General features: G+C 44.4%; 1 protein-coding gene across 1 annotated transcript in view; it reads left to right on the top strand.

Annotated features, from left to right (window-relative positions):
- LOC311128555 (uncharacterized protein) overlaps positions 1-12,220 on the top strand; it is a gene marked incomplete at both ends in the record, with an annotated part of 140,778 nt that extends 128,558 nt beyond the window's left edge. Inside the window, 10 exons of the mRNA XM_084160743.1 lie at positions 442-609; positions 696-863; positions 1,048-1,215; positions 3,718-3,885; positions 4,206-4,268; positions 4,399-4,508; positions 4,618-4,692; positions 6,722-6,815; positions 6,931-7,007; positions 12,130-12,220. Coding sequence (XP_084016869.1) covers positions 442-609; positions 696-863; positions 1,048-1,215; positions 3,718-3,885; positions 4,206-4,268; positions 4,399-4,508; positions 4,618-4,692; positions 6,722-6,815; positions 6,931-7,007; positions 12,130-12,220 — 1,182 coding nt within the window. The remainder of the gene's footprint in view (positions 1-441; positions 610-695; positions 864-1,047; positions 1,216-3,717; positions 3,886-4,205; positions 4,269-4,398; positions 4,509-4,617; positions 4,693-6,721; positions 6,816-6,930; positions 7,008-12,129) is intronic.
- Between the last annotated feature and the right edge of the window lie 12,097 nt (positions 12,221-24,317).

The raw sequence follows: 24,317 nt of genomic DNA, 5'->3' as shown, positions 1-24,317 counted from the left end.
TTTTTTAACCCCAAAGGAAGCAAGAGAAATGAGTCAGATCTGCACAAGTCATGAATTTTGTGAAATAATAGTTTTCCACCAGCCAAAGGGATACAAGCCTGAAGCGCGGCAATTTACTAACTGTTCAGCTGCTAGGAAATTAAATTGAAGCACATAATTCATATCTTTAGAAAGTTAAATCAATCTGATCAAAAAGTTTCTCACTCATTTACGGCCTGAAATTAATCTCCTTAATCCCAATTTAATATCTGTCATGCATATAAGTGCAGATCTCTCATCTATCTGCCCATCCATGTGACTTAATCCTAAACAGAGAGCTAAGATGGTGCTGCGATTGTCAGATTTAGTCCCATCTATCTTTGAGCCTGATATACACACAGTGGCACACACACACACCTGATGGGAGCTCTAATAGTGGTGTGTCTCCTGTCTGTCCTTCAGCTGAGGGAGCGGGAGAGGACTGTGGGGTGCCTGCAGGAGCGTGTGGTGGAGCTGCAGAGCACCACCCAGAGGCTGCATGAGGAACAGACAGCCTGCCAGGCTCAGCTGCAGCAGTGCAGGAGGGAGCTGGAGAGCAGGGTGGGCCAGAGCCACAGCCACAGCCAAGAGGTCAGAGGACATGTACTGTCCATACGTTGAGAGTATTTTGTGTGTAGTTTGGGGCCTATGTTCCATGTGTGTGTTCTCCTCTTCAGATGAACGTTCTTCAGGAGACGGTGTCCAGGCTGAGGGAGTGTGTAGAGGAGGCCCAGGCCAGCAGCAGGCAGGGGACCATGGACACAGCAGCAGCACAACACAGCCTCAGAGAGCTGAGACTGGAGCTGGCCTCCACCCAGGCCTCCCATAGAGAGAGCATGGAGCTGGTGGGTGCCCTGCTTACACACTGGTACTCTGTTTGTCTGGCATGTATTTATAATGCTGACGTTAAAACAATGACATTAACTCTCGACTTGTTTTAGGGTAATGACTGTGAGGAAATAATGTGTAGTGGGACTAACAATGTATATTTTGTGTGGATGTGGCTGGGCGTGTGATGGTACTGGTCAGCTGGCTGAGCAGAGTCGTGAGACGGCAGGTCTACGTAGTGAGCTGTCCCGCCTGCAGCAGAGAAGCTCCCAGCTGTCAGAGGAGAGAGAGGGCCAGGAAGAGAGGACCAGGCAGCTGGCTGCAGAGCTCCACAGACTACGCACTGCCAGCAGACAGTCACTGGACGAGGTGAGAGAGAAGGATCTACACATCAACATTTCCATTCATCCTCATGGCAATTAACCAATAACCATTCATTTCATTGTCAATATCCAATAACCACTAATATGGTTCTAGATCTTACACTGCCAACAGCCAACCATTAGGTGGTCCTCTGTAGCTCAGCTGGTAGAGCACGGCGCTTGTAACGCCAAGGTAGTGGGTTCGATCCCCGGGACCACCCATACACAAAAAATGTATGCACGCATGACTGTAAGTCGCTTTGGATAAAAGCGTCTGCTAAATGGCATATTATTATTATTATTATTATTATTAGGTCATGGACCAGATAGCCACACATTAAATCCTAGACTGTTAACAGACCACTACACCATCCCAGGTTTAGAAGTGTGATGGGCCAATCTTTCAACCTTATATATTGTATAATAGGAAAGGGAACTATCCATTATGGGGTTATCAAGTGTAATATACGCAGGGCTGGAAATGAACACTACACCCTTAAGAGAATGCCTGGTCATTAGTGTGGAGCACACAGCCCCTCTGAAGTAGAGACTTAACCTCCACGGGTCACGCTGTACACTAATTGACCACTACAGGCGAGAGCAGGTTCTGTTGTAGAGAAAAGAGGTGTGACTTGTAGCAGTGCCCTTTCTGTGTGTGAGGGGCTGTATTCCTAAAGCTGATTAGAAAATGAGACCTCTCTCCCAGACCCCTACAGAGTCTGCATGTACCGCGCACACACACACACACACATATTCATACATACATACAGAAACAGTTTGCAAAGACACCAACATTTTCACACACACGCACAGTTTTGCTTAGAGGAGCTGCCTCACATAATAGCCAAAATATAAATCACAGTTTAACCGAGATACTCCAAGACCTTATACAGTACATAAATGTAGTAACCGGTTTTCAATTGAAAATGTGTAAACGTCTAAGAGGCCTTATGGTTAAAATATTCTAAGCAATGTGTTTGTATTGTGACAAATCCAAAGCACTTTGTTTGTGTACACAGGCACATACGAGCTGTGTGTGCTTGCTCTGCAGTGCCAAACATCTCTACAATGTGCATGTGTGTTTGTATGTGTGTTTAGCCCAGGGCGCATCTCTGTGGCTCATCGCTGTGGTCTCACGTCATCCTCCTTAAGTGCTGTCAATGTTGCATGGTAACAGCGGCGTTCTGCCCTCTTAATTGGTTTAGGAAAAGCATCCTTGTCATTTTGCGGTCAGCAAACTCCTCCAGAGAAAATGAAGTGCGAGTTGCCCCCTCCCTTCAACCCCCCACGCAACCAGTCCCACAAAGAATAATGATTATGTGCAGCAGGGTGTGTGTGTGTGTGTGTGTGTGTGTGTGTGTGTGTGTGTGTTTGGTTGTCTGTTTTTACTTTCCACTTTTAGAAATAATTGCTGGTTGCTCGGTGGGATCAGAGGAAGGGTATAATGATTCTCTCTGGCCGTGTGGTATGGCTGGGTGCTGGGGAGGGAAGACATTGGGCTGGGGGAGAGCAACTCATTTCACACACCTAAACGTTTGTGAGAGTGTGTGTTTATGTGTGTAAATGTGTTAACATTAGTGTGTTTGTACATTCTTTAACCTGTTTGTGGTGTCTGTGTTTTCTATGTGCTTGATGTGTATCTACATACTGTATGTATGTGTAGCCTAGATGGTGTGTGGGTGTGTGTGTGTGTGTGTGGGGGGGGGGGTGTGTGTGTGTGTGTGTGTGTGTGTGTGTGTGTGTGTGTGTGTGTGCACGCACAACTGTCCTTTTGCGCGGATTAGCAGGTGAACGCAGCAAGAGGATGATCAGACAGGGAGCACACTGGGGTTGCTGTGCTGTCACACAGGGATTATGGGGGAATACGGAGCTGCAGTACTGCAGTCTGGAGCCTCCAGTCAGGCTCATCCCCCTCTGCCTGCAATCCCCCCTCCCCACTCCCACACCACTTTAATTGCCTTTGCTTCTTTCATTAAATGTATTGCCTCTGCATTGGGCTTGTGGAAAGGTCATTGTGGTGGTGATGTGAACACTGCACAGCCTCCGTGTCTCCCAGCCAAGCAGGCAGAGGATAGGGCTGGGGATGGGGATGTGGCTAGGGGTGACTGGTTACTGCTGACCTTCACATTGTTCCTATAAAGAAAAACTTGTAATTTATGTTGACCAGTGACCAGTTCTTTGATGTAGTGGCTCACATGTAAATGCATATTAGCATACGCAGGCATTGTTAAGAGGGATTTAGAGTCAGATGAATGTGAATATGACAGGACAGGATGTTACTAGAAGGAGATGTTTATGGAGGAGTTCACTACAATGTAATTAACTAATTAACTATCGTTTCCCAGTTTCCTACCTGGGCAGGGTTATGGGAAACACTCATGAATATACAATGCATGTTGCTGTGATTCATTGTTCATCATTCATTTAAAAGGTCCATCAGTCTTCAGAAATGAGAACAAAAATGATATTAGGAAATGCCAATGACAGGTATCATCCTTCTCCCACCTAGGCTCGGTCCTGTGAGGGCAGGCTGGCAGAGCTGAGTGCCCAGCTGGGGAGGTCTCAGCGCTGGGGCCAGGAGCAGCTGGTAGCCCTGGAGGCCCGGGAGGAGGAGGTGGTGCTGATGAAGGTGGAGATGGCTTCTCTCAGGGAGAACTACCATGCCAAGGTGGCCCAGGTCAGACACACATACTTGCACAATGGGTTCTGGGGACATTCTGGTAGGTTTTGCTGACCATGTCACCTGATCAGGAAAAACTCTGGGCCCTTATTATAGCCGGTAGCCTTACTGCCTAACTGTAGAACTAGGCCCAAAGTTTTCCTGATCAATTTATGTGCTCATGAAAACCTCTTGGCTCTAGTTATGACACATATCCTCACACATTGCACTGGCACAGAAAGGCCAAACAGCATAGTTAGTAATCCCCTCTCAATGGAAAATGAGCTGTATAGCCATTATGATGTGCAGTAGGGGTTTGTTCATGTGTCTCTGTTCAGGTGGATGCCTTACACTCACAGCTCGATTCCATGGAGCACAAGTACAGCACATCAGCTAATGAGGTAGTGAACCCTTAAAACCTCCAGATATGTCAGATAGACACTGTTAGGGTTCTGAGTTGTAGAATCTCATTACATCCTTTCTCTCTCTCTCCCCATCGCTCTCTCTTTCTCACCCATCTCTCTGTCTCAGGTGGAGGTGTTGCGCCAGTCTCTGGGTAACGCTCGTTCAGACAGTTCTCTTCTACACAGGGAGAGTGAGCTGGTGGTAACCAACGTCAACCAGTGGGTGAAGGAGCAGAAGTAAGAGCATATGTAACTCCACACACCCACTGATGCCCAGTCATTTTCTACATTACATTCACTAAGCAGCATTAACCCTGTCTTAACACTGTCTTTACCCTGTCGACAGGCAAGGCAATGAAAAACTGAACCTGAAGATCAAAGACCAGAGCAAAAAGATAATTCATCTCACAGCAGAGAAGGAGTAAGAGCTCTTCCACACACATCCAACCTACCCTGTGTGGTATATGGCCAATATACCACAGCTAAGGGATGTTATTATGCACAACGCAACGCGGAGTGCCTGGATACAGCCCTTAGCTGTGGTACATTGGCCATATACCACAAACCTCAGAGGTGCCTTATTGCTATTATAAACCGGTTTCTAACGTAATTAGAGCAGTAAAAAGAAATGTTTTGTCATACCCGTGGTATACGGTCTGATATACCACGGCTGTCAGCCAATCAGCATTCAGGGCTCGAACCACCCAGTTTATAATTATGATTACAGTGAGGTAAAAAAGTATTTGATCCCCTGCTGATTTTGTACGTTTGCCCACTGACAAAAGAAATGATCAGTCTATAATTTTAATGGTAGGTTTATTTGAACAGTGAGAGACAGAATAACAACAAAAAAATCCAGAAAAACGCATGTCAAAAATGTTATAAATTGATTTGCATTTTAATGAGGGAAATAAGTATTTGACCCCCTCTGAATCAGAAAGATTTCTGGCTCCCAGGTGTCTTTTATACAGGTAACGAGCTGAGATTAGGCGCACACTCTTAAAGGGAGTGCTCCTAATCTCAGTTTGTTACCTGTATAATAGACACCTGTCCACAGAAGCAATCAATCAATCAGATTCCAAACTCTCCACCATGGCCAAGACCACAGAGCTCTTCAAGGATGTTAGGGACAATATTGTAGACCTACACAAGGCTGGAATGGGCTACAAGACCATCGCCAAGCAGCTTGGTGAGAAGGTGACAACAGTTGGTGCGATTATTCGAAAATGGAAGAAACACAAAAGACCTGTCAATCTCCCTCGGCCTGGGGCTCCATGCAAGATCTCACCTCGTGGAGTTGCAATGATCATGAGAACAGTGAGGAATCAGCCCAGAACTACACGGGAGGATCTTGTCAATGATCTCAAGGCAGCTGGGACCATAGTCACCAAGAAAACAATTGGTAACACACTACGCCGTGAAGGACTGAAATCCTGCAGCGCCCGCAAGGTCCCCCTGCTCAAGAAAGCACATATACAGGCCCGTCTGAAGTTTGCCAATGAACATCTGAATGATTCAGAGGAGAACTGGGTGAAAGTGTTGTGGTCAGATGAGACCAAAATGGAGCTCTTTGGCATCAACTCAACTCGCCGTGTTTGGAGGAGGAGGAATGCTGCCTATGACCCCAAGAACACCATCCCCACCGTCAAACATGGAGGTGGAAACATTATGCTTTGGGGGTGTTTTTCTGCTAAGGGGACAGGACAACTTCACCGCATCAAAGGGACGATGGACGGCGCCATGTACCGTCAAATCTTGGGTGAGAACCTCCTTCCCTCAGCCAGGGCATTGAAAATGGGTCGTCAATGGGTATTCCAGCATGACAATGACCCAAAACACACAGCCAAGGCAACAAAGGAGTGGCTCAAGAAGAGGCACATTAAGGTCCTGGAGTGGCCTAGCCAGTCTCCAGACCTTAATCCCTTAGAAAATCTGTGGAGTGAGCTGAAGGTTCGAGTCAGGCTCGAAACCTTAATGACTTGGAGAAGATCTGCAAAGAGGAGTGGGACAAAATCCCTCCTGAAATGTGTGCAAACCTGGTGGCCAACTACAAGAAACGTCTGACCTCTGTGATTGCCAACAAGGGTTTTGCCACCAAGTACTAAGTCATGTTTTGCAGAGGGGTCAAATACTTATTTCCCTCATTAAAATGCAAATCAATTTATAACATTTTTGACATGCGTTATTCTGTCTCTCACTGTTCAAATAAACCTACCATTAAAATGATAGACTGATCATGTCTTTGTCAGTGGGCAAACGTACAAAATCAGCAGGGGATCAAATACTTTTTTCCCTCACTGTAGGTCCCCATGTTTAGAGCACTGGTTAACAAGTGTACAGGAGTTAGATGGCGTTAGATTAGATGGGGCAGGGAGCATACTGTACGTGTGAAATAAATGTAAATTGAGCCACCCTGGAGTTGTGACCCGGTTTATTAACTCTGTGTCCAGTCACCTGCAGGAGAGTGTGGAGGGTCTGCATGAGGAGCTGAAGAGGCTGAAGGCTGAGCTGGATGAGAGCAGGATTGAGGCTGAGAGGATCAGGGTACGTACCATACCCAGTTACACACATTTACAACCTTGATATACTGTAATATAACACCACCAATTGAAGAGCATTGTTCCTTTCTATTGAGTAATCCCACTTGTTTTTGTGTCAGGCCTCTCAAGCCAGTGTGAGTGACCAGCGCCAGCGCAGTGGCCTGGGCAGACTTCCCATCCAGCTGCTCCACACAGAGTGAGTACTGTACTACTGACACTGACCTGAGACACACTGGATCAGTGGGCTTGGCTCTAGTCCATCCTATTCTCTTTGAGACACCCGTGACAACTTCCCAGTCCTCCAGGAACAAGAAGCAGCAGGTCCATACGAGGCTAATGACTACATGTTCTCTAACTTCTCACTAGTTTTTTTGCTGGGGCTCTAGAGGCAGCGTCAGTGACAAAGCAGTGACTTCCCAGACCGAGTGAATTCCTCTCTGTGTGTTTCTAGAGTGGAGCTGAGACATGGGTCAATAGCAACAATCACAAACGCATCTCAGACAGTATCGGTTAAGAGCGGGAGCCCGTCTGTAACTCATAAGAGCTATTGGCAGCTATGTTGATTTCTGTTGTTCTGGGATTAGCATAGGCCTCTCTCTGTTTCTGGGGGCTAATGGCCCGTGTCGTCCGGCTGTGAAATCAGTGACCTGAGAGCCTCTGAGAAGCCTGCAGATTGGTGTTTCAAATCCCCCACCCCCCTCTAATGCAGCCCAGCATGTCTCAGCCACTCTCTCCATCTCCCAGATAGTCCCTGAGTAGAACAGCTTAGCTGTTCCGAGTTCCCCCTCCGCACCCTGGGTGACCCCCACTGCAGTCTCCTCACGCCGGGGCCCATACGCCACTGGCCCTTCCTGCCCCACAGGACCACCGCAGCTTGTTAACACTGAAGATGCATTTGTGCAGTCAGGCGGGAAATCATGGAGGTGTCTATGGACGGTGGTGATCAAAGGCCTGGTGCTCTGACACTGAGGACTGGAGGAGGGGTTAGAGATAACCTCTAGTCTAGCTTCCTATCAGGTCCGATCATCCCACCTAACAGAGACAGCAGACAGGCAAACAGAGAGACAGACAGAGACAAACAGACAGACAGACAGACAGACAGGCAGATAGACAGATGGACAGACCGGCAGGCAGACAAACAGAGCCATCCAAGGACACGGTCTCCTCTCCTCTGGGCCAGACCGGTCTTAGTCATGTCTGTTTACAGAAACCAGTCTAGACACTCAGACAGACATGTCACCCAAACATTGCCATGGTACCGACTATATCTTTTTAAAATTGAACTTGCATTTTATATGTGATGCTGAGAAAAGGTGAGTTATTGGTGAAATTGTGTTCCATATGGTTGTTTGACAGTTGAAGCCATCTCATTTCGCCCTGCCTATACCCCCTCGCTTTAAAGTAAGCCAGTACTCACTGGCATTTCCCTGTAATACGTTCCCGTCTGATTTCCTCCTAAATTGAAAGGCGGTAAAGTTAGGGCTGATTGGTGGGATAACTTTTGGTGAGTGTGAGATAGAGGGAGAGGGAGAGAGAGAAAGAGACTAGGCTGGCTGTTTGAACCCAATCAGAGCCCTGTGTTGACTGTGCTGATTAGAGGCTTGTAGTGAGTGGGTTCCATTCTATCCCATCATTCCCTGTGTTTGCTCTGATAACGGAGCCTCAACACTCATCATCGCCCTAACCTCATCCTCATGGTGTCACTTACAGCACGCCACACTGAGCTCTCTCAAACTTCTTACGCAAGCTGGGTAATGTACCAAAAGTCCCTTTAGAACTTTAAACCTGCTTTGAAAGAACAGTTAGCATGCTTTGCAAAAAACTAAACTGGTTGGCTGAGTGTGTTAAAAAAAACATTTAAAAAGTTGCAATATGTAGTTGAGGAGCACTGAGGCATTGGGTGGACATTGCTCTAGAGAGCACACTGTAGGCCGATAAGTGTGTGTGCGTCGTTCGTGCATGTTGCCTGACCTGATACCAATAAAGGGCAGATGCAAACTCAGCCCATAAACGCCCACTGGATGACTGAGGCTTCACTCAGCTAATGTTCCAGGACATCCAGGAAGCCTGTAGGGAGCTGGGAGAACAGAGAGGAGCTCTAAAAGCAGCCAGAGAGAGGGAGTAAATACAAATAAATAGATAAATAAGTGAATGGCATGAGAGGAGCAGAGGGAACAGTGTGTCCATTCTCACACATGCAGCGCGTTTGTTTATTTATGGCGTCTGAGGGCCTGAGCAGGGCTGATGGGAGGAGGAGGGGGTTGTGGGGTGAGGGTGAGGGTGCTGGGGGAGGACACTGGGCCTCTCCTTCCTTATGCATGCCTGACTCTGCTCCCCAGCTTTCATTAAGTGTCATTACCAGGGCTTTCAGTGCTAGAGCCAAGCTGAGACCTGACATCCACTCCATAGATGTGTGCATGCATATGGATGGACTGCTGATCCCTCTTATCCTCCACTAAGGAGGGAGAATTAGGCCGAGGAGAGGAGAGGAGAGGAGAGGAGAGGAGAGGAGAGGAGAGGAGAGGAGAGGAGAGGAGAGGAGAGGAGAGGAGAGGAGAGGAGAGGAGAGGAGAGGAGAGGAGAGGAGAGGAGAGGAGGAGGAGAGGAGAGGAGAGGAGGAGAGGAGAGGAGAGGAGGAGAGGAGAGGAGAGGAGAGGAGAGGAGAGGAGAGGAGAGGAGAGGAGGAGAGGGGAGGAGAGGAGAGGAGAGGAGAGGAGAGGAGAGGAGAGGAGAGGAGAGGAGAGGAGAGGAGAGGAGAGGAGAGGAGAGGAGAGGAGAGGAGAGGAGAGGAGAGGAGAGGAGGAGGAGAGGAGAGGAGAGGAGGAGGAGGAGAGGAGGAGAGGAGAGGAGAGGGATGCAGCCATATCTGACTTTAATGGCCAGGATATAGCTATTACTTAAATGAAGGACAGTATTCATGCCTGATTTGTTGTCATGAATATGTCATACGGGTCGGGTTATCCACATTTAGAGTGTGTGTACACTTACTGAATTCTGTCTGGTGATGGTAAAGGCCATGTACACTGCAGCGTGTTGTAGTTAAGGATGACTAGGAGTTTTAGTGCATATCGATACAGTTACATATCGGGATATTATTTTGTACAATATATCGTATCGTTATGACTATCGCAATATAATTTTGGGCTAGTTGGCTGTACCTGCACCAAAACTGTAGTATTTTTCCTTCATCTTCTTTTAAATAGGGAGAAAAATAAATGTCAGCACTTTTATCACTTTCTCATGACTCTCTTGTCCCTCTGCAGCAGACATATCGTGAGCAATATGTTTGGAACATCAAATCACAATAAAATCACAATACCGTATCGCAATACATATAGAATCGTGAAAATCGCAATACATATCGTATCGGCACCTAAGTAGCACGATAATATCGTATCGTGAGGTGCCGGGCAATTCCCAGCCCTAATGGCCAGTAGCAGAAATAAAGGTGTGCTGCTGATGTAAGATGTGCATTTCCTTCCACGCATGGTGTTCATTAGCAATGTCCCTTTCCAGTTCACTTCCTGTTAGAAGGCCTGCTGATTGATGGCTTGTGCTGTTTATTTGGATATCAGCGAATGAAATATTCATGTTGTTCGCTTTCCCAAGCAGAAGTTATCTAGATGCAACGTAAATGGTACTTGTGATTAGATTTTCACAGCAGATTGCTGTTATTAAAGGAAAAAAGGGTGAAAAGAGTGTGTGAGCAGTTGTCTTCCTGGGAGGCAATCTATTTATCTTCCACACAGAGCACCGGAGCGCTGGACCAGGCTCCTAATGCACTGGAGAAAAAGTGCTTTGGTCCGCAACCTTTCACGCCTTCACCTCCCCTTTATGTGATTGAATAGTTAATAACTTTGACTTTCCTTTGAAAGCCTGTGACGTGGCTCCTGCTGAACGGCCTGTTGTCTGGCTGGCACACCTGCCTATTGCTCTCTGTGTCTGTCTGACTGACTCCCTGACTACATGTCTACTTGGCCCAGATGCCAGATTGTCTGATAGCCCACCTCTCTCTTCCACAAGCCCTCTCACTTTCATGCCTGTCCCAACGCCTAGCCCATCTGTCTATCTGTCTGCCTTATAGGAGCCTGTACATCATCAGAATTTTGATGGAAAGGGGTTTTGATTTCTTACTCTTCTTCTCTCCTTCAAGACACAAATAGACACACACACACACACACACACACACACACACACACAGGGAGCTCATTAGCGCACCCCGCGCTCACAGCTCCAGCAGAATGTGACCCTGCCTAATTGTGCACCATGCTCATTTGTTCTCCCTGCATGATGTGGCGATTGCTTATTTATTCTCCTCAGGGCTCCTCTCTCACATTGAAATGATTGACTTGTTTAATTCACTGCACATTTGCCAAGCTTTATTTGATAAGCTCATTTCCCTTGGTGCCCAGAATCCCCCCTGTTCCCATGTTTAAAAGTTCTAATGTTCCCAATGCAGATTATTATTCATACTTGTGATTGTTTCTTCGGCTAATTATCTGTGTTGGAATAATTTTGCATCTGTGAGCCTGTTTATCCCTGCGGAATGAAACGACACAAAAGGGCACACATTAACGATGCGGCTGGAATAGCCGAGGAGCCAATTGTGTACACAAAGCTGGCAGACGCGGTCAACAAGAAGCTTAACAGGGATTGGGACATCGTGGAAGGTTTACCAAAATAAGCAGACAGAATTTGCATTCGGTTAGAGGGCTGTTGACGAACAGAGCCATCAACATTTGGTCCATCAGGTAATGAGACAGGCTCTGTTTTGACATGGATATATGCAGCGAGGTGGAGCAAAACAAGTTGTACTTAATAGGTTAAGGTGAGAAGCGCAGATCCACTCCACTCTGACCCATTGACCACCATCACCCCTGTCCTCCCCTACAGTGGTGAGACCCTCCCTGCCCCAGACCAAGAAGAGAGTTATAGAGAGACTCAGGAGCTTAGAGAACAGAGCCAGTACCAGAGCAGAGACAGAGACAAGCTAGCTGCAGGAGACCTGTTCAGTAGTGTACCGGTAGGTTAATACACTGAAATGGATATGAACTCACCGACAGAGGACACAGTGGGGTAGTACTAGGTAGGGGAATGATTGGCAGTATTCCTGCAGTGGGAGGTGAATGATAGCGTCATAATGAGTCATGTATTAACAGTAATTCTCTGGATAATATTCATGATGACAAATATGCAAAGTTAAGGTCCATGGTGATGCCAACATACCAATAGTAACACTGAGCTCTGAGCCTGACTATTGATGGTATCTTATTTGAATGTACAGTAATCTGTTTCTGTCTGCTTCTGCTCTGTCTCAGATCTGCTCTGACTGCGAGAGGAGCCTTGAGTGGTCAGGGAGACAACCTGTGGAGGAGGAATGCTCTGGCTGCCAACCTCCATCTGCGCTAGCCTCAGCCTGTGCCTGCCTTGCAGGCAGGGGGGCCACGTTTGCTGCTGAGGTGGCCAGGAGAGTGGCCCTTAGGGCCCTGGAGCGCAGACCCCTGCCATGTGGCCACCACCACTGGAGCAGACCCCGCTCCCTCAGCTGGGATGGGCCACGCCCTACACATCTCAGGGAGGGACACTGATGGGTGCTAGTATGAACCAGTGAGAAGGGAAGTACAGGTAGTTATGTTATTATGACTCAAAGGAATACAGCACAAAAATATTGTTTATGATTTTGTAGCTTGATAGGTATGAATAGATTATTGTATTATATTATTGAATAAATTATTATTTAATGAGAATACTAAACTTGAATAATTTAATTTCTTTGGTATTTTCAGTATATATATTTTTCAAAATCTTATCTTTGTGGCACAATATGTTCTCTTTCTTATGTTCTTGATGGCTTAATGTGATTTTGTGGCGCTACTACCTTTGAGTTACCTATGCCTTACAATTTATTGAGAAATCAGCTCAGTACTTAGAATGTAATTTACAACTTTTTTGTTTTTTTGTTTTTATGATTGGTTTTATTTTTTATTTTTTTCTCATAATCTATAACTTGGCTGAAAGGGTAATGGATCAGAACCTTACCTGTACAGTATCTGGGTCGTTCCACCAATTCAGTGCCTTTTGAGAAGTGTATCTTGGTCATAAATGGGGGCGGCAGGTAGCTTAGTGGGTAAGAGCGTTGTGCCAGTAACCGAAAGGTCGCTGGTTCTAATCCCCGAGCCAACTAGGTGAAAAATCTGTCGATGTGCCCTTAAGCAAGGCACTTAACCCTAATTGCTCCTGTAAGTCGCTCTGGATAAGAGCGTCTGCTAAATGACTAAAATGTAAATGTAAATGTATAAAAAACGTGTGATTTCACCCAATATTGACATTCTGTCATAAAGAGCACATGTTCATCTTCATTAAAAAAGCACGTTGCCATCTCAAGAGGTTAAATAAAAAAAATACTCTAGTAAGTGCTGAAAAAAGTAACAGGGTTGACCGTATCAGGTATGATGATTTCATCTTAAATCCACCATGAATCCCCTCGTGACAGGGGGAATGGAAGCTTGTTGTGTGCAACAGACTGTGGCAATTGAATGCAAGCTTCACCAAAGAAATCAAATTGCTAAAACATTTCTAGCCTGTCTATCTATGGGTAACAGGGTTGACATGTTATGCTTGACCTCCTCAGTTTTCCACCAGAAAATCGCCAAAAAGAGTAATACAGGCTCACCTGCTTTTACACTATGATTTGACTATTAGATGTTCAATGTTTCTTTTGAAAAACAAACGTTTTAAATGAATAGTTTCACCATATTAAAACGAGAGTTCTGTTCACGTAACAGGGTTGACCTTAAAATGAGTGACAGAGGTAAATGAATCACTAATCAAATGAAATACATAATAATCTTCAGAAATGACTGTCAAAGCAACAAAATACCTAGGGATTTACAATGATGGTGAAACTTGGAGAAATGTTTGTATTAAGTGGGTTGAAGTCTTTCTAGAAGTGACACAGGGTTGGTGGAGGGATGTCAAAATGCTGAATTTTCGCACTTTAGCAAGCCTTTATTCATATAAAAAAATCTGATTTATTGAATTCTCCATGCGGTCTATATTAAAGGGCACTTCATTGAATAAAACAGGCTTTTAAAATCAATATTGGTACACAATTTTCTACTTAAAATATCAAAAGGCACTCTTTTCGTGGAACGACCCAGCTGACGAATACTTGTATCTATCCATTCAGGGTTTTTATACAAACCTAGAAAGAAAGAATTAGAAAAAAAGTGTCCGGACTTTTATTGTGGTATAACAAATGATGAATTGATGTCTAGATCAAAGTCATAAAAATGTATTGGTGGGATTTCATGTTTTCAGTCACCTAGAGCAATACGTCCTTGAGTTCATGTAAATCCTAATGAATTGTGTGTAGGCAGAGAAGTCTTTGTGGCCAAATAAAAGGCTGGTAAAGGCATCTAAACCCATAACAAGTGTCCCTTTGTTCTAGCACTACTCCATTCATCATGAGTTGGCTGTGTGAATTCAGGTATTGCTGCAGCTTTGAGAGCAACTCTGCGAGTTCCATGCCCACCAGCTTTCAATCACTGGGGATGTCAGAGTTTGACAGTAGAAAGTATTTTTTCTGACTAGAAGAAAATAAGAGCCCTAAGCAATGGTAGATGAGCTGTTAGTAAGCACACAGTCCACTGGGAGAGAGACAGAGCATGGCAGCATACTGTACATAGAGTGCAGTGGTGAAGAACAAAATGTGAAACAGGCAATAGTGGAGATTAGATCTTCATTTATTGATAGAGGTCAGTGGTTTTATTTTAACATAACATTATATACATATATAGACAAAAATAACTTAAACAATTATATTTTATCGATCTAGATAAACAAAAGCGAAATGTAATACTATTGTTTGCAGATATTATAGATATCCAAACTATAGCGCCCCCCCCACCCCCATACAGTAATTACAGTAATAAACCATGCCCATCATTGTAATGCTCCACACCAGCATGCAGGGAGAACTTTAGAGGAGGTGTGTTCACAGGGAAGGTATGTGTCCTAAAGAGGCCCTAGTCAGTCGATGGGATCGAGCAGTGGCTGTTGTTCACTGGCAGCCTGCTAGGATTAATCCCAGCCTTACAGGAAGAAGACACCATCTCTTTCTGCCTTGGCCAGATCAATAGGCAACATTCTCTCCAGCACAGCAGTCAATACCCAACACTTAAGGTGTCTGAGGAAACTAAAGAATGCCAATAATTGTTATTAATGCCTAGGATTTCCCCAAGTACTGCATTTATAAGGTAATTCCAGTGTAACAGACGTTCAACCAACATCACACACACACAACACCAATGCCCTCCGGCAAAGTATTGTATATACACATTTTAAGAAACCTATACACAAATACAGAGATGAAAACAATCTACAAATTGGAAGTGTCATCCTTTTTTCAAATAAGTATAGAGTTTGTAACCCGATTATAAATGGTATTGCTCTTTTGAGTCCGATACTATAATAGTACTGAGTAGTGAGCTACAGCACCATGTTCAGAGTAAAACCTTGGCCAGTTCAGGGCTTATGGAGAAATTGGTCACACTGGATATACTGAAATCCAATAATTTGCCAAACGTGCTAGTTTATTCAGTATGCCTGATGTGCCTTTGGTATATTAAGCAATAAGGCCTGAGGAGGTGTGGTATATTTAAGCAATAAGGCCCGAGGGGGTGTGGTATATGGCCAATATACCATGGCTAAGGGCTGTTCTTAGGCACGACGCAACGTCATATACCACAAACCCCAAAGGTGCCTTATTGCTTAAATAACAAAAACGTCACATAATCGTCATAATATATGCACAAACTGTTTCGACTGGGAACATGAGACAGGCTTTAGCTGTGGTATATTGGTCATATTATACCACAAAACCCAGAGGTGCCTTATTGCCATTACAAACCAGTTAACAACATAAATATAACAGTTAACAAGTAGTTTTGAGTTATACCTGTGGTATATTGTCTGATATACACACGGCTGGAATGCTGTTTCAGCCGATCAGCATCCAGGACCCAAACTACCCGGTTTATAATGGCATTTAATGAAATGTTGAACATTGTGGGTGTCTTTAATAGCAGGTGTTATTCCGGCCACGTGCTGAGGAATGGATTTGTGTTGATTGTGGGGTGTTATGAAGCATGATGACAGACGTTAAAGAAATAGCACATTTTAATGCCTTTCTCCTTGTCTCCAAGATCAAGAGGATTTTTTTCTGAGAGCCAAAGAAAGGCATTGATAATTTTGTCTGATTGCTCAAGGATCATAATTATACCTCTGCCACTTTGAAGCTGCTCTCAGGAAGATAAAAAATAGAATTTTAGGCATTGCCTGCCATATGAATAAGATCTCAGTGAAATGTATTTTTTAAATTATGTAAATATGACCTTTCTCCCATCAACCAGTCAGTTTTTCCTCTACTGTATGTTAAGATTCCAGGAAGCAAAGAATACAACTTAAAAATGGACTTTACCATGAGTATCTATCTACTCCAGCATGGATGTGGGCTGTCCTGTATGTATTTTTGAATTCCATCCAATTGTGGGCCCCGTGTAGCTCAGTTGGTAGAGCATGGCGCTTGCAACGCCAGTGTTGTGGGTTCGTTTCCCACGGGGGGCCAGTATGAAAATGTATGCACCCACTAACTGTAAGTCGCTCTGGTTAAGAGCGTCTGCTAAATGACTAAAATGTAAATGTATTCATTCTGAAAGCACAGGGTCAGAGTTCACAGGTTTTAAATGTAAGCCATTGTCCTTTCACAAGGCCTAAATACATACTGTACGTATGTGTTGCAAGGACAAGATCTCCCATAGTGTGGGCTGCAGCAGAAAGAGTAGGACTGCTTCAGGGAGAGGGGCCCTTGGAATTGTTTTTATTTCACTCAAGCACCACCACTCCACACGACACAACAGCCACTCTAGCAGTGGAAAGTAGGACAGTAAACTCCAAACATACGTTCCCTACCTCCTCTTTCCATTGAAAACCACAAGTGAGGGGGGCAGGGGTTCTAAATTCAATCAAGTGAAGGCCGTCGGCGGCAGGCAGGGACACAGAGAGAGAGAGAGGGGACGGATGGGGGAGATGAGGGGAAACTCAACTTAAGTTTCCACTGGGCCTGCTGGGCTCCTAATGCAGCCTTGGATGTAATTGGGTCCCAGAAGGCTGTTCATTATCGGGGCTGAGTGAAGCAACAAAACAGAGGGGTGGAAAGGAAATAAATGCCTCGCTCCACTCTGCGCCCTCTGCTCCGTCCCAGCGCCATTATGGGATTGGAGTTAATTAAAAGAGCAGTTGATGCCACTGTTTTCCTCATCAATCTCACTTGTGCTCTTATTACGTTTGTAATGACAGTGGGGCTTGTCCCGGTCTGCCACACAGCAGGGGAGAGGAGGGGGAAGAGAGGGGGTACGAGGTATGAGGGACAGTATGTTTCAGCAAATCTCTCAGCGGTATACAACTAATACACAACATTATTTTTCTTCCTTTCATTCTCCCGTTGAGGATGTAGGTGGGGAGGTTGGTGTAGATACTGCAATGCTGTGAGAGGACGACAGCCCTCTTCTTCATTCAGGTGTGTTCAGGCTGAGGACCAGTCAGAGAGGTGTGGCTTTACCCCCTAATCCTGCGACTCCCATCCCAGTCGCCTTGGAGGCCATTTTAATTCCTGTCATCATTACACAGACTTTCCCTGGAAATCTCTGGCAAACTCTGGTAAATAATGATGGAAAATTATGTGGCATGGTGCTGCTGGACCTCCGGAAAGCCTTCTATACAGTAGACCACCAGATACTACTCTACAAGCTAAGGGCCCTAGGTTTTAGCAGCATGGCAGTAGAGTGTCTCAAGTCGTATCTGTGAGGAAGGTATCAGAGGGTTGATGTCAATGGCACTTTGTCTAATCCCAGGTTAATCAGCTGTGGAGTACCACAAGGGAGTGTTTTAGGGCCCCTCCTCTTCCTGTTATATATCAACGATATGAAATCAGCTTGTTCCTGTCAGCTTTTTTTTTTGTATGCAAACGATTCAGCTATTTTGGTCTCACACAAAGACAAGAGTATGGTAGAGACTAGAGAGCCAGCTTAGTGCAGAACTGCAGGGTATCAGTAACTGGCTGTCGGATAACAAATTGTCTATTAATTTGGGGAAAACTGAGTCCATTTTATTTGGCTCTAGATTAGGCTAGGTAGATCACCACAGCGGTTACAGCCAATAACCGTGTTAGGTACTTAGGCTGTGAACTGGACAGGTTTTTGACCAAGGAGAGCATGGGATAGAAAGTTATTGCCAAGGTGAACCAGAAAGTCAAATTTCTTGCCAGAAAAGCCACATTTCTGGATAATGGTACCTTGAAAATACTTTCAACAGCGTTAGTGCAGCCTCACTATGATTATGCTGGTACAGTAACTCCCCCAAGGTCATTAAGAACAAACTGCAAACGGCGCAGAATTAAATGGTAAGGGTGATACTGAATCTTAGCCCTTGTTCTCATGTTGGCCCTTCTCAACTCAGAGAACTCCAGTGGCTAACAGTCGATAAAAGGGAATTGAGGGGATTGACTCACAAAATCCTGTATGGCACAGCTATTTTACTTCAGTAAGGGACTCACATTCTTACGCCATGAGGCAGTGCCACAGACTTTGTGCCATGTCGTTTTAAGAGTTGTACTGGGCAGAACACATTTTTATATACGGCAGTTGTAGAGTGGAACAAACTCCCGGCTGCGATAAAAACAGTTTCTGACATTCATAGGTTCAAACAGTCCTGCAGGGCTTGGTTAATAATGTAAACCACCCTGCTCTATTGGAAGGATTTTCTATGTGTGTATATTTGCCTTTTTGTATACACTGAGTGTACAAAACATTAGGAACACCTGCTCTTTCCAGGACATAGACTGACCAAGTGAATCCAGGTGAGAACTATGATCCCTTATTGATGTCACTTGTTAAATCCACTTCAATCAGTGTAGATGAAGGGGATGAGACAGGTTAAAGAAGGATTTTTAAGCCTTGAGACAATTGAGAAATGGATTGTATATGTGTGCCATTCAATGGGCAAGACAAAATATTTAAGTGCCTTTGAATGGGGTATGGTAGTAGGTGCCAGGCACACCATTGTTGTGAATGAATTTTTGGGTATACAGTTATGTATATTTTGCTGGGTGTTAAATGGTTATGTATTTTAAATTGGCAAATCAAATTTTAAAAAGGTGACTGCTGACACTCACGCACAAGGACTATTTCAAAATGTCAACCTATAGCCCAGATTTGTCTCATTAAAGTTGGTGGAGTCCATTATAGCCACCCCGTGCTTCGTTAGCCTACTCTTAAATCAAGCAGACTTGGGGAATTGAGGGGTTGGAGGAAATGTTCACAATCATCTGCATTTGCATAAGGGTTACTGGGAGAGGGAACTAAATTGACCAAGTAGAAATGAAAATTCAAGAGGGAGGCTGCCTCTACACAGCACAGGGGAATAGACAGCAAGTTGTTGCACACCACTCAAGAAGGAATAATTCACAACAAAGCATCTATTTTTCATCTAGTCCTCCAAATGGTTGCCAAGCAGAATGTAAGGTTTCAACTAGAAAACAAAGACATCAAGACATGTCACCAGAAATACAATGACGACACTGGCACATCATTAAGGCTGTTTGTTTCATACTGGGTATGACCTCAGAGGATTTACATACGGCTTCAAACTCAAGAGATGCGAGACACATCCACATAGCTCCTCTTCATCTCCAACACAACATATCACAGCTGAGAAAATCCAAAGCACTGGAATCATTCATGTAGAGCTGTTGCTGCATTATGGGAGGAATTCAGACCCGAGTTACGGGCACGTGGCTAAAATCACAGGGGAAGCCAAGCCAGGGAAAAAAAGCCATATTACAACCTATGTTTTGTGATAATTGTGCTGTTTGCTCTATAACCTGTTAGTTCATATGCCTTGCCATCGTGATATATAGGCCTAAGGCCGAGACAATAAGAAGACACAGAGGCAGAATAAATTCAACCACACCTTTGTTTCATCACAAAACCGGAGAGCAACATCTGTCCGGTGAAGTCTACAAAACATATTGCATGTAACAAACAGTTACATGACCTGCAGCATTGTCAAGCAAGTTACTGTTGCCGACATTTTCGGACTACTAAACAACTATTGATTTAGAACCACTGAGAGTTACCGCAAGTCGCAAAGAAAACAGGCGCTGCCGCCACTATTCCAGCACCATTTCAACATCATTTAATCACCTATGCTTAGTCTAATACAGTGACAACTAAAAGACACCAAAAATGATTTAGTCCAATCAACGCAAGCTAAATATGTGGCTGTCCATGGTACTGATTTAAGTGTGTGTGTGTGTGCAAGTAGAAAAAACATGTTGACACCCTACTTGTAGAGAAACGCCAATGCCATCCTCCTCTTTCATGTTGCCTAAACGGTCCATGACTCTGTCATACACGCTTTTAGTTTTTGTTGTCCTAGGCTAACTGGCTAAAATGCTTGCTCGCTAGCCTAACTTCCTTTCATGGGCAACGATGCGCCAGGCCAGCTAGTTAACGTTAGCCTAATGTTACTACATCTAGCTGCATGTTGAACTTCCATCCTCTCAGGCCAGGGGCAAATGTATGAATTTATGGTTGGATCAGAATTGCTGTTATAATCATTGGCCAGTATGGAGAATTAACTAAAACCACAAGTCCAAATCCCTATCTTCATCCATGGCTAATTTAGGAAAGGGACGATTTTAGCTAGCTAGCCACCGGAGGACGACACTAGGAGATGCAACAATTCAAGTTCTGTCAATGACGTTTGGCTTCTAATGTGATTGGTGTGAAGCCAAATCCAAACCGGCTTCCCTTAAGACTTTTTTTGGTGCACCAGGACCATTCACAGCTGAGCTCACTCAGTTTAGTGCAACGCTGACTGGCTATTATTTAAAAATATATAAAGGGAGGCCAAATGCTCGCTGGCTTCCCTTGCATTCAGTTACTATGAGTGGCAACAATGTCATACGCTTTTTGACCAGACAGCACAGATGTGCAAAGTGAAAAGCATATCAACATGTCAAGCATTCCCACCCCTTTCCTTTCCACAGTGAAGTATAAAATGCTGTGACCTTATGCATGATTTTTATTGTATGGCATTTGAAGAAACTTGGAGACACAAGCCAAATGGGTAGGGCCCAGAGCATGTGATGATAATGGAAGCAATAAAAAAGACAGTCTGACCAAATTTGACCTTTGGGCGCTCTCAAATGTTTTATTTATATGCCCTGACTTTCTCTGTAACCTACTATTTAATCATGTCAAATATTAGCCTCTATCAGTATCGACTGTCAGTAATAACCATACATATTTAACTGCCAATTTGGTTGGAATAATACTGTGAAATTGTACAAATTATGATAATGCCCTTTTAGTGAAAAGGCTGCCTGAAATTTCTACCTGTTTTGGCCTGCCTGGTGACATCACCAGGCGGTAAATTCGTTAATAGACCAATAAGAGAGAGTTCCAAACCTCTCTGCCAATAAACGCTAGTTCAGTTTTCCCGTCCCCACTCAGAACACTCCCAGACAGTCCTAGCAAAGTTCTTGCTTGAGAAATTGCTCTTTGCTAAGAAGCTATTTTTCTTTATTTTTGACCATTTTCATTGAAAACAATCACAGTAAGGTACTTAATTGTTACCCAGAAATTATTTGATATCAAGATAAAACATGGCTACATTAGACCTGATGTATGGTGCAACACTTGGTGTGTCATCACACAGTTCCATGGTCAGTGCAGGCAAAGCGCCATGGTACACTATTCTCCCTATTATAATTCTATGTACACTAATCTTCCAATATTACCATGGGTTGAAGAACTGAATGTGGCAATTTTCAGAATAAATTCAACCACCGTTTTATTTAATGTTATGCTCCATAGGCTACATTCTAATGTTGTGCCGATCTAATTCAAATTAAAAGGGATTGTTTTAGATAAATGAACAGAAAAACAAATTGAAGAAAAACTCCCTGATTAAATTGGGAGGCCACCCAGTGGGTGTGTTTTCTGGGATTTGATCAAATGTATTCAGTGTGTGCAAGGGAGCCACACCCGCAAACCTTGTTACGCACGTGCATAGGGTCAGGTGCATAGGGTAAGTCTGACTACCAAATACGAGAAGTGCTTAAATCAAAATGTGTAAAAAGGCATACATTTCCTGTCTGAATCGGACCCTATGTGCTGGGGTTTAATTGTTCCTGCGTTTGCGGAGACTGCATTCATGGTAAACACTACAAATGTCGGCTCAATCGGAAAATACCTTTAGAATTGCGCTATAGCACTGAACTTCCGCAATACGGATTGAATTGAAGCTAAGGTTAGGGTTGTGGTTGAGGCTAGGGTTAGTTTTGAACTGGAATGTGGACGTGAAACTAGGGTTAGGGTTGTGGCTAGGGTTAGGGTTGAACCAGGATGTGGACATTAAGCTACAGTTAGGGTCAGGGTTGGAGCTAGGGTTAGGGTTGAGCTAGCGGTCGAACATAAGGCTTGGGACAACACTAACCCATCCCTAATCCTAGCTAGCCACAACCCTAAAACTAACCCAAGCTTCAAGTCCAAATCACGGTTCAAATCTAACCTCAACCCTTACCCTAGCTTCAAGTCCACATCACGGTTCAACTCTTACCCTCAACCCTATCTATCTTCAAGTCCACATCATGGTTCAACCCTAACCCTAGCATCAACCACAACCCTATCTTCAAGACCACATCACGGTTAAACCCTAACCCTAGCTGCCCGCAACCCTAATTTTGGCATAACCGTAACCTTGGTTTATCTTATTTTTATTTTAGGACCCGTAAGGTGCTGAAGCTCAGCTCTGCCTGGCTCTCCCTTTAACAAGGTGCAGGAGTCTGGGTAGCCCGGCTCAATTTAACCACTGCATATGTGAAGGGAAAGGGAATAGCTAGTCAGTTGCACAACTGAATGCATTTAACCCAACCCCCCTGAATCAGAGGTGCAGGGGGTTGCCTTAATCTACATCCATGGCGCCCGCAGAGCAGTTGTTGTTAGAAGTTAACTGCCTTGCTCAAGGGGCAGAACGGCAGATTTTTCCACCTTGCCGGCTCTGGGATTCGAACCAGCTACATTTTGGTTACTGGCCCAACGCTGTTAACCACTAGGCTACCTACCTGTGTTTCTGTGAGGGGGATGCACTGATTTATTTTGTTTTATCTGACAGGTTTACTCATCTAAGCTCAAATTGTGTTCACTCTCTCCTATATCAATAGAACGTTACCGCAATTAGATATTCTGCCAGAGCTTGTGTTGAGCACCCGGGCCATTTCTACTCTACTACATAGTGAAATCAGTCATCATGACTTTTGCACTTCACCCCTATGGGCAAACATATTATAAAAAAGTACAAAAGACCATGTAAATCCATGCTAGCTGGCTGGGAGAAACATTTAGAAAAGAGTAAAAAGGACACTGCTTTGTTTGGCCAAAGAGGGTCATCCATCATAATTATAATTAGAAAGTGTCACCTCACCTTTCTGCCCGATCAGCGGCTGATTAAATATTCTCTGGCTGCAGCCAATAATTGAATTGTGTGTGTGTATGTGCGAGCATGTGTGTGTAAAACCCAAGGGCTGCTGGGAAAAGCAAAATTAATTCCGCACAGGTCTGGCGCCACTAATGAGCGAGCCATGACTAGCTGCTTATTTATTCACATTGTGTTGTTGGGCAAGGTTCACCATTCTCTGGCAGAAAAGCTGTTGGAACTGTAGTCACTACTAGTCAGACATTAGCTGGTTATATTCATGAAAACCTATCCACCTGTCAATCATTGGGCAGGTGATTAGTCTGGTATTTTACCTGTATGTAAACTACATAAACATGGACTATGGGCTGGATAAAATCCGTATCGCAGAAGATCTGTGTTAAAATGCCGACATAGCCTATTCAGTGTTTACCGTGAATGCAGTCTCTGCGAACAGTGCCTTTAATATTGACACCGAGCTATAAACGCGTATCTTCCGTGATACGGATTGAATCCAGCCCTTCCAGCATTGATCATTAGCTCAGATATAATGAGGTTTAGGGGATGGATTCAATCCGTATCGCTGAAGTTCCGCAGTATAGCGTGATTGAAATGTAGGGCTGGATTCAATCCATAGCACCGAAGATCAGCGTTGTAGCGGGGTATACATTTTAAGATCATTTTCGATTGAGCAGACAAGCAGTCTCTGCGGATACATTGCCTTTACATTTCAAATCACGCCATAATGCTGATCTTCAGCGCTACAGATTGAATCCAACCCTTAAAGGCGTTTGCGGAGACTGCATTCACGGTAAACGCTGCATGTCGGCTCAATCAGAAATTACCTTTACATTTAAATTGTGCTATATCACAGAACTTCCGCAATATCGATTGAGTCGAGCCCTAAGTGCTCAAATACTGTGTTTTACCTGTGGTGAAGGAATCAAGGACACATAAACCAACAGAG

Source organism: Coregonus lavaretus, assembly GCF_964263955.1.
Source record: "Coregonus lavaretus genome assembly, chromosome: 4".
Taxonomy (NCBI): domain Eukaryota; kingdom Metazoa; phylum Chordata; class Actinopteri; order Salmoniformes; family Salmonidae; genus Coregonus; species Coregonus lavaretus.
This window is presented reverse-complemented; position numbering and strand designations above follow the sequence as displayed.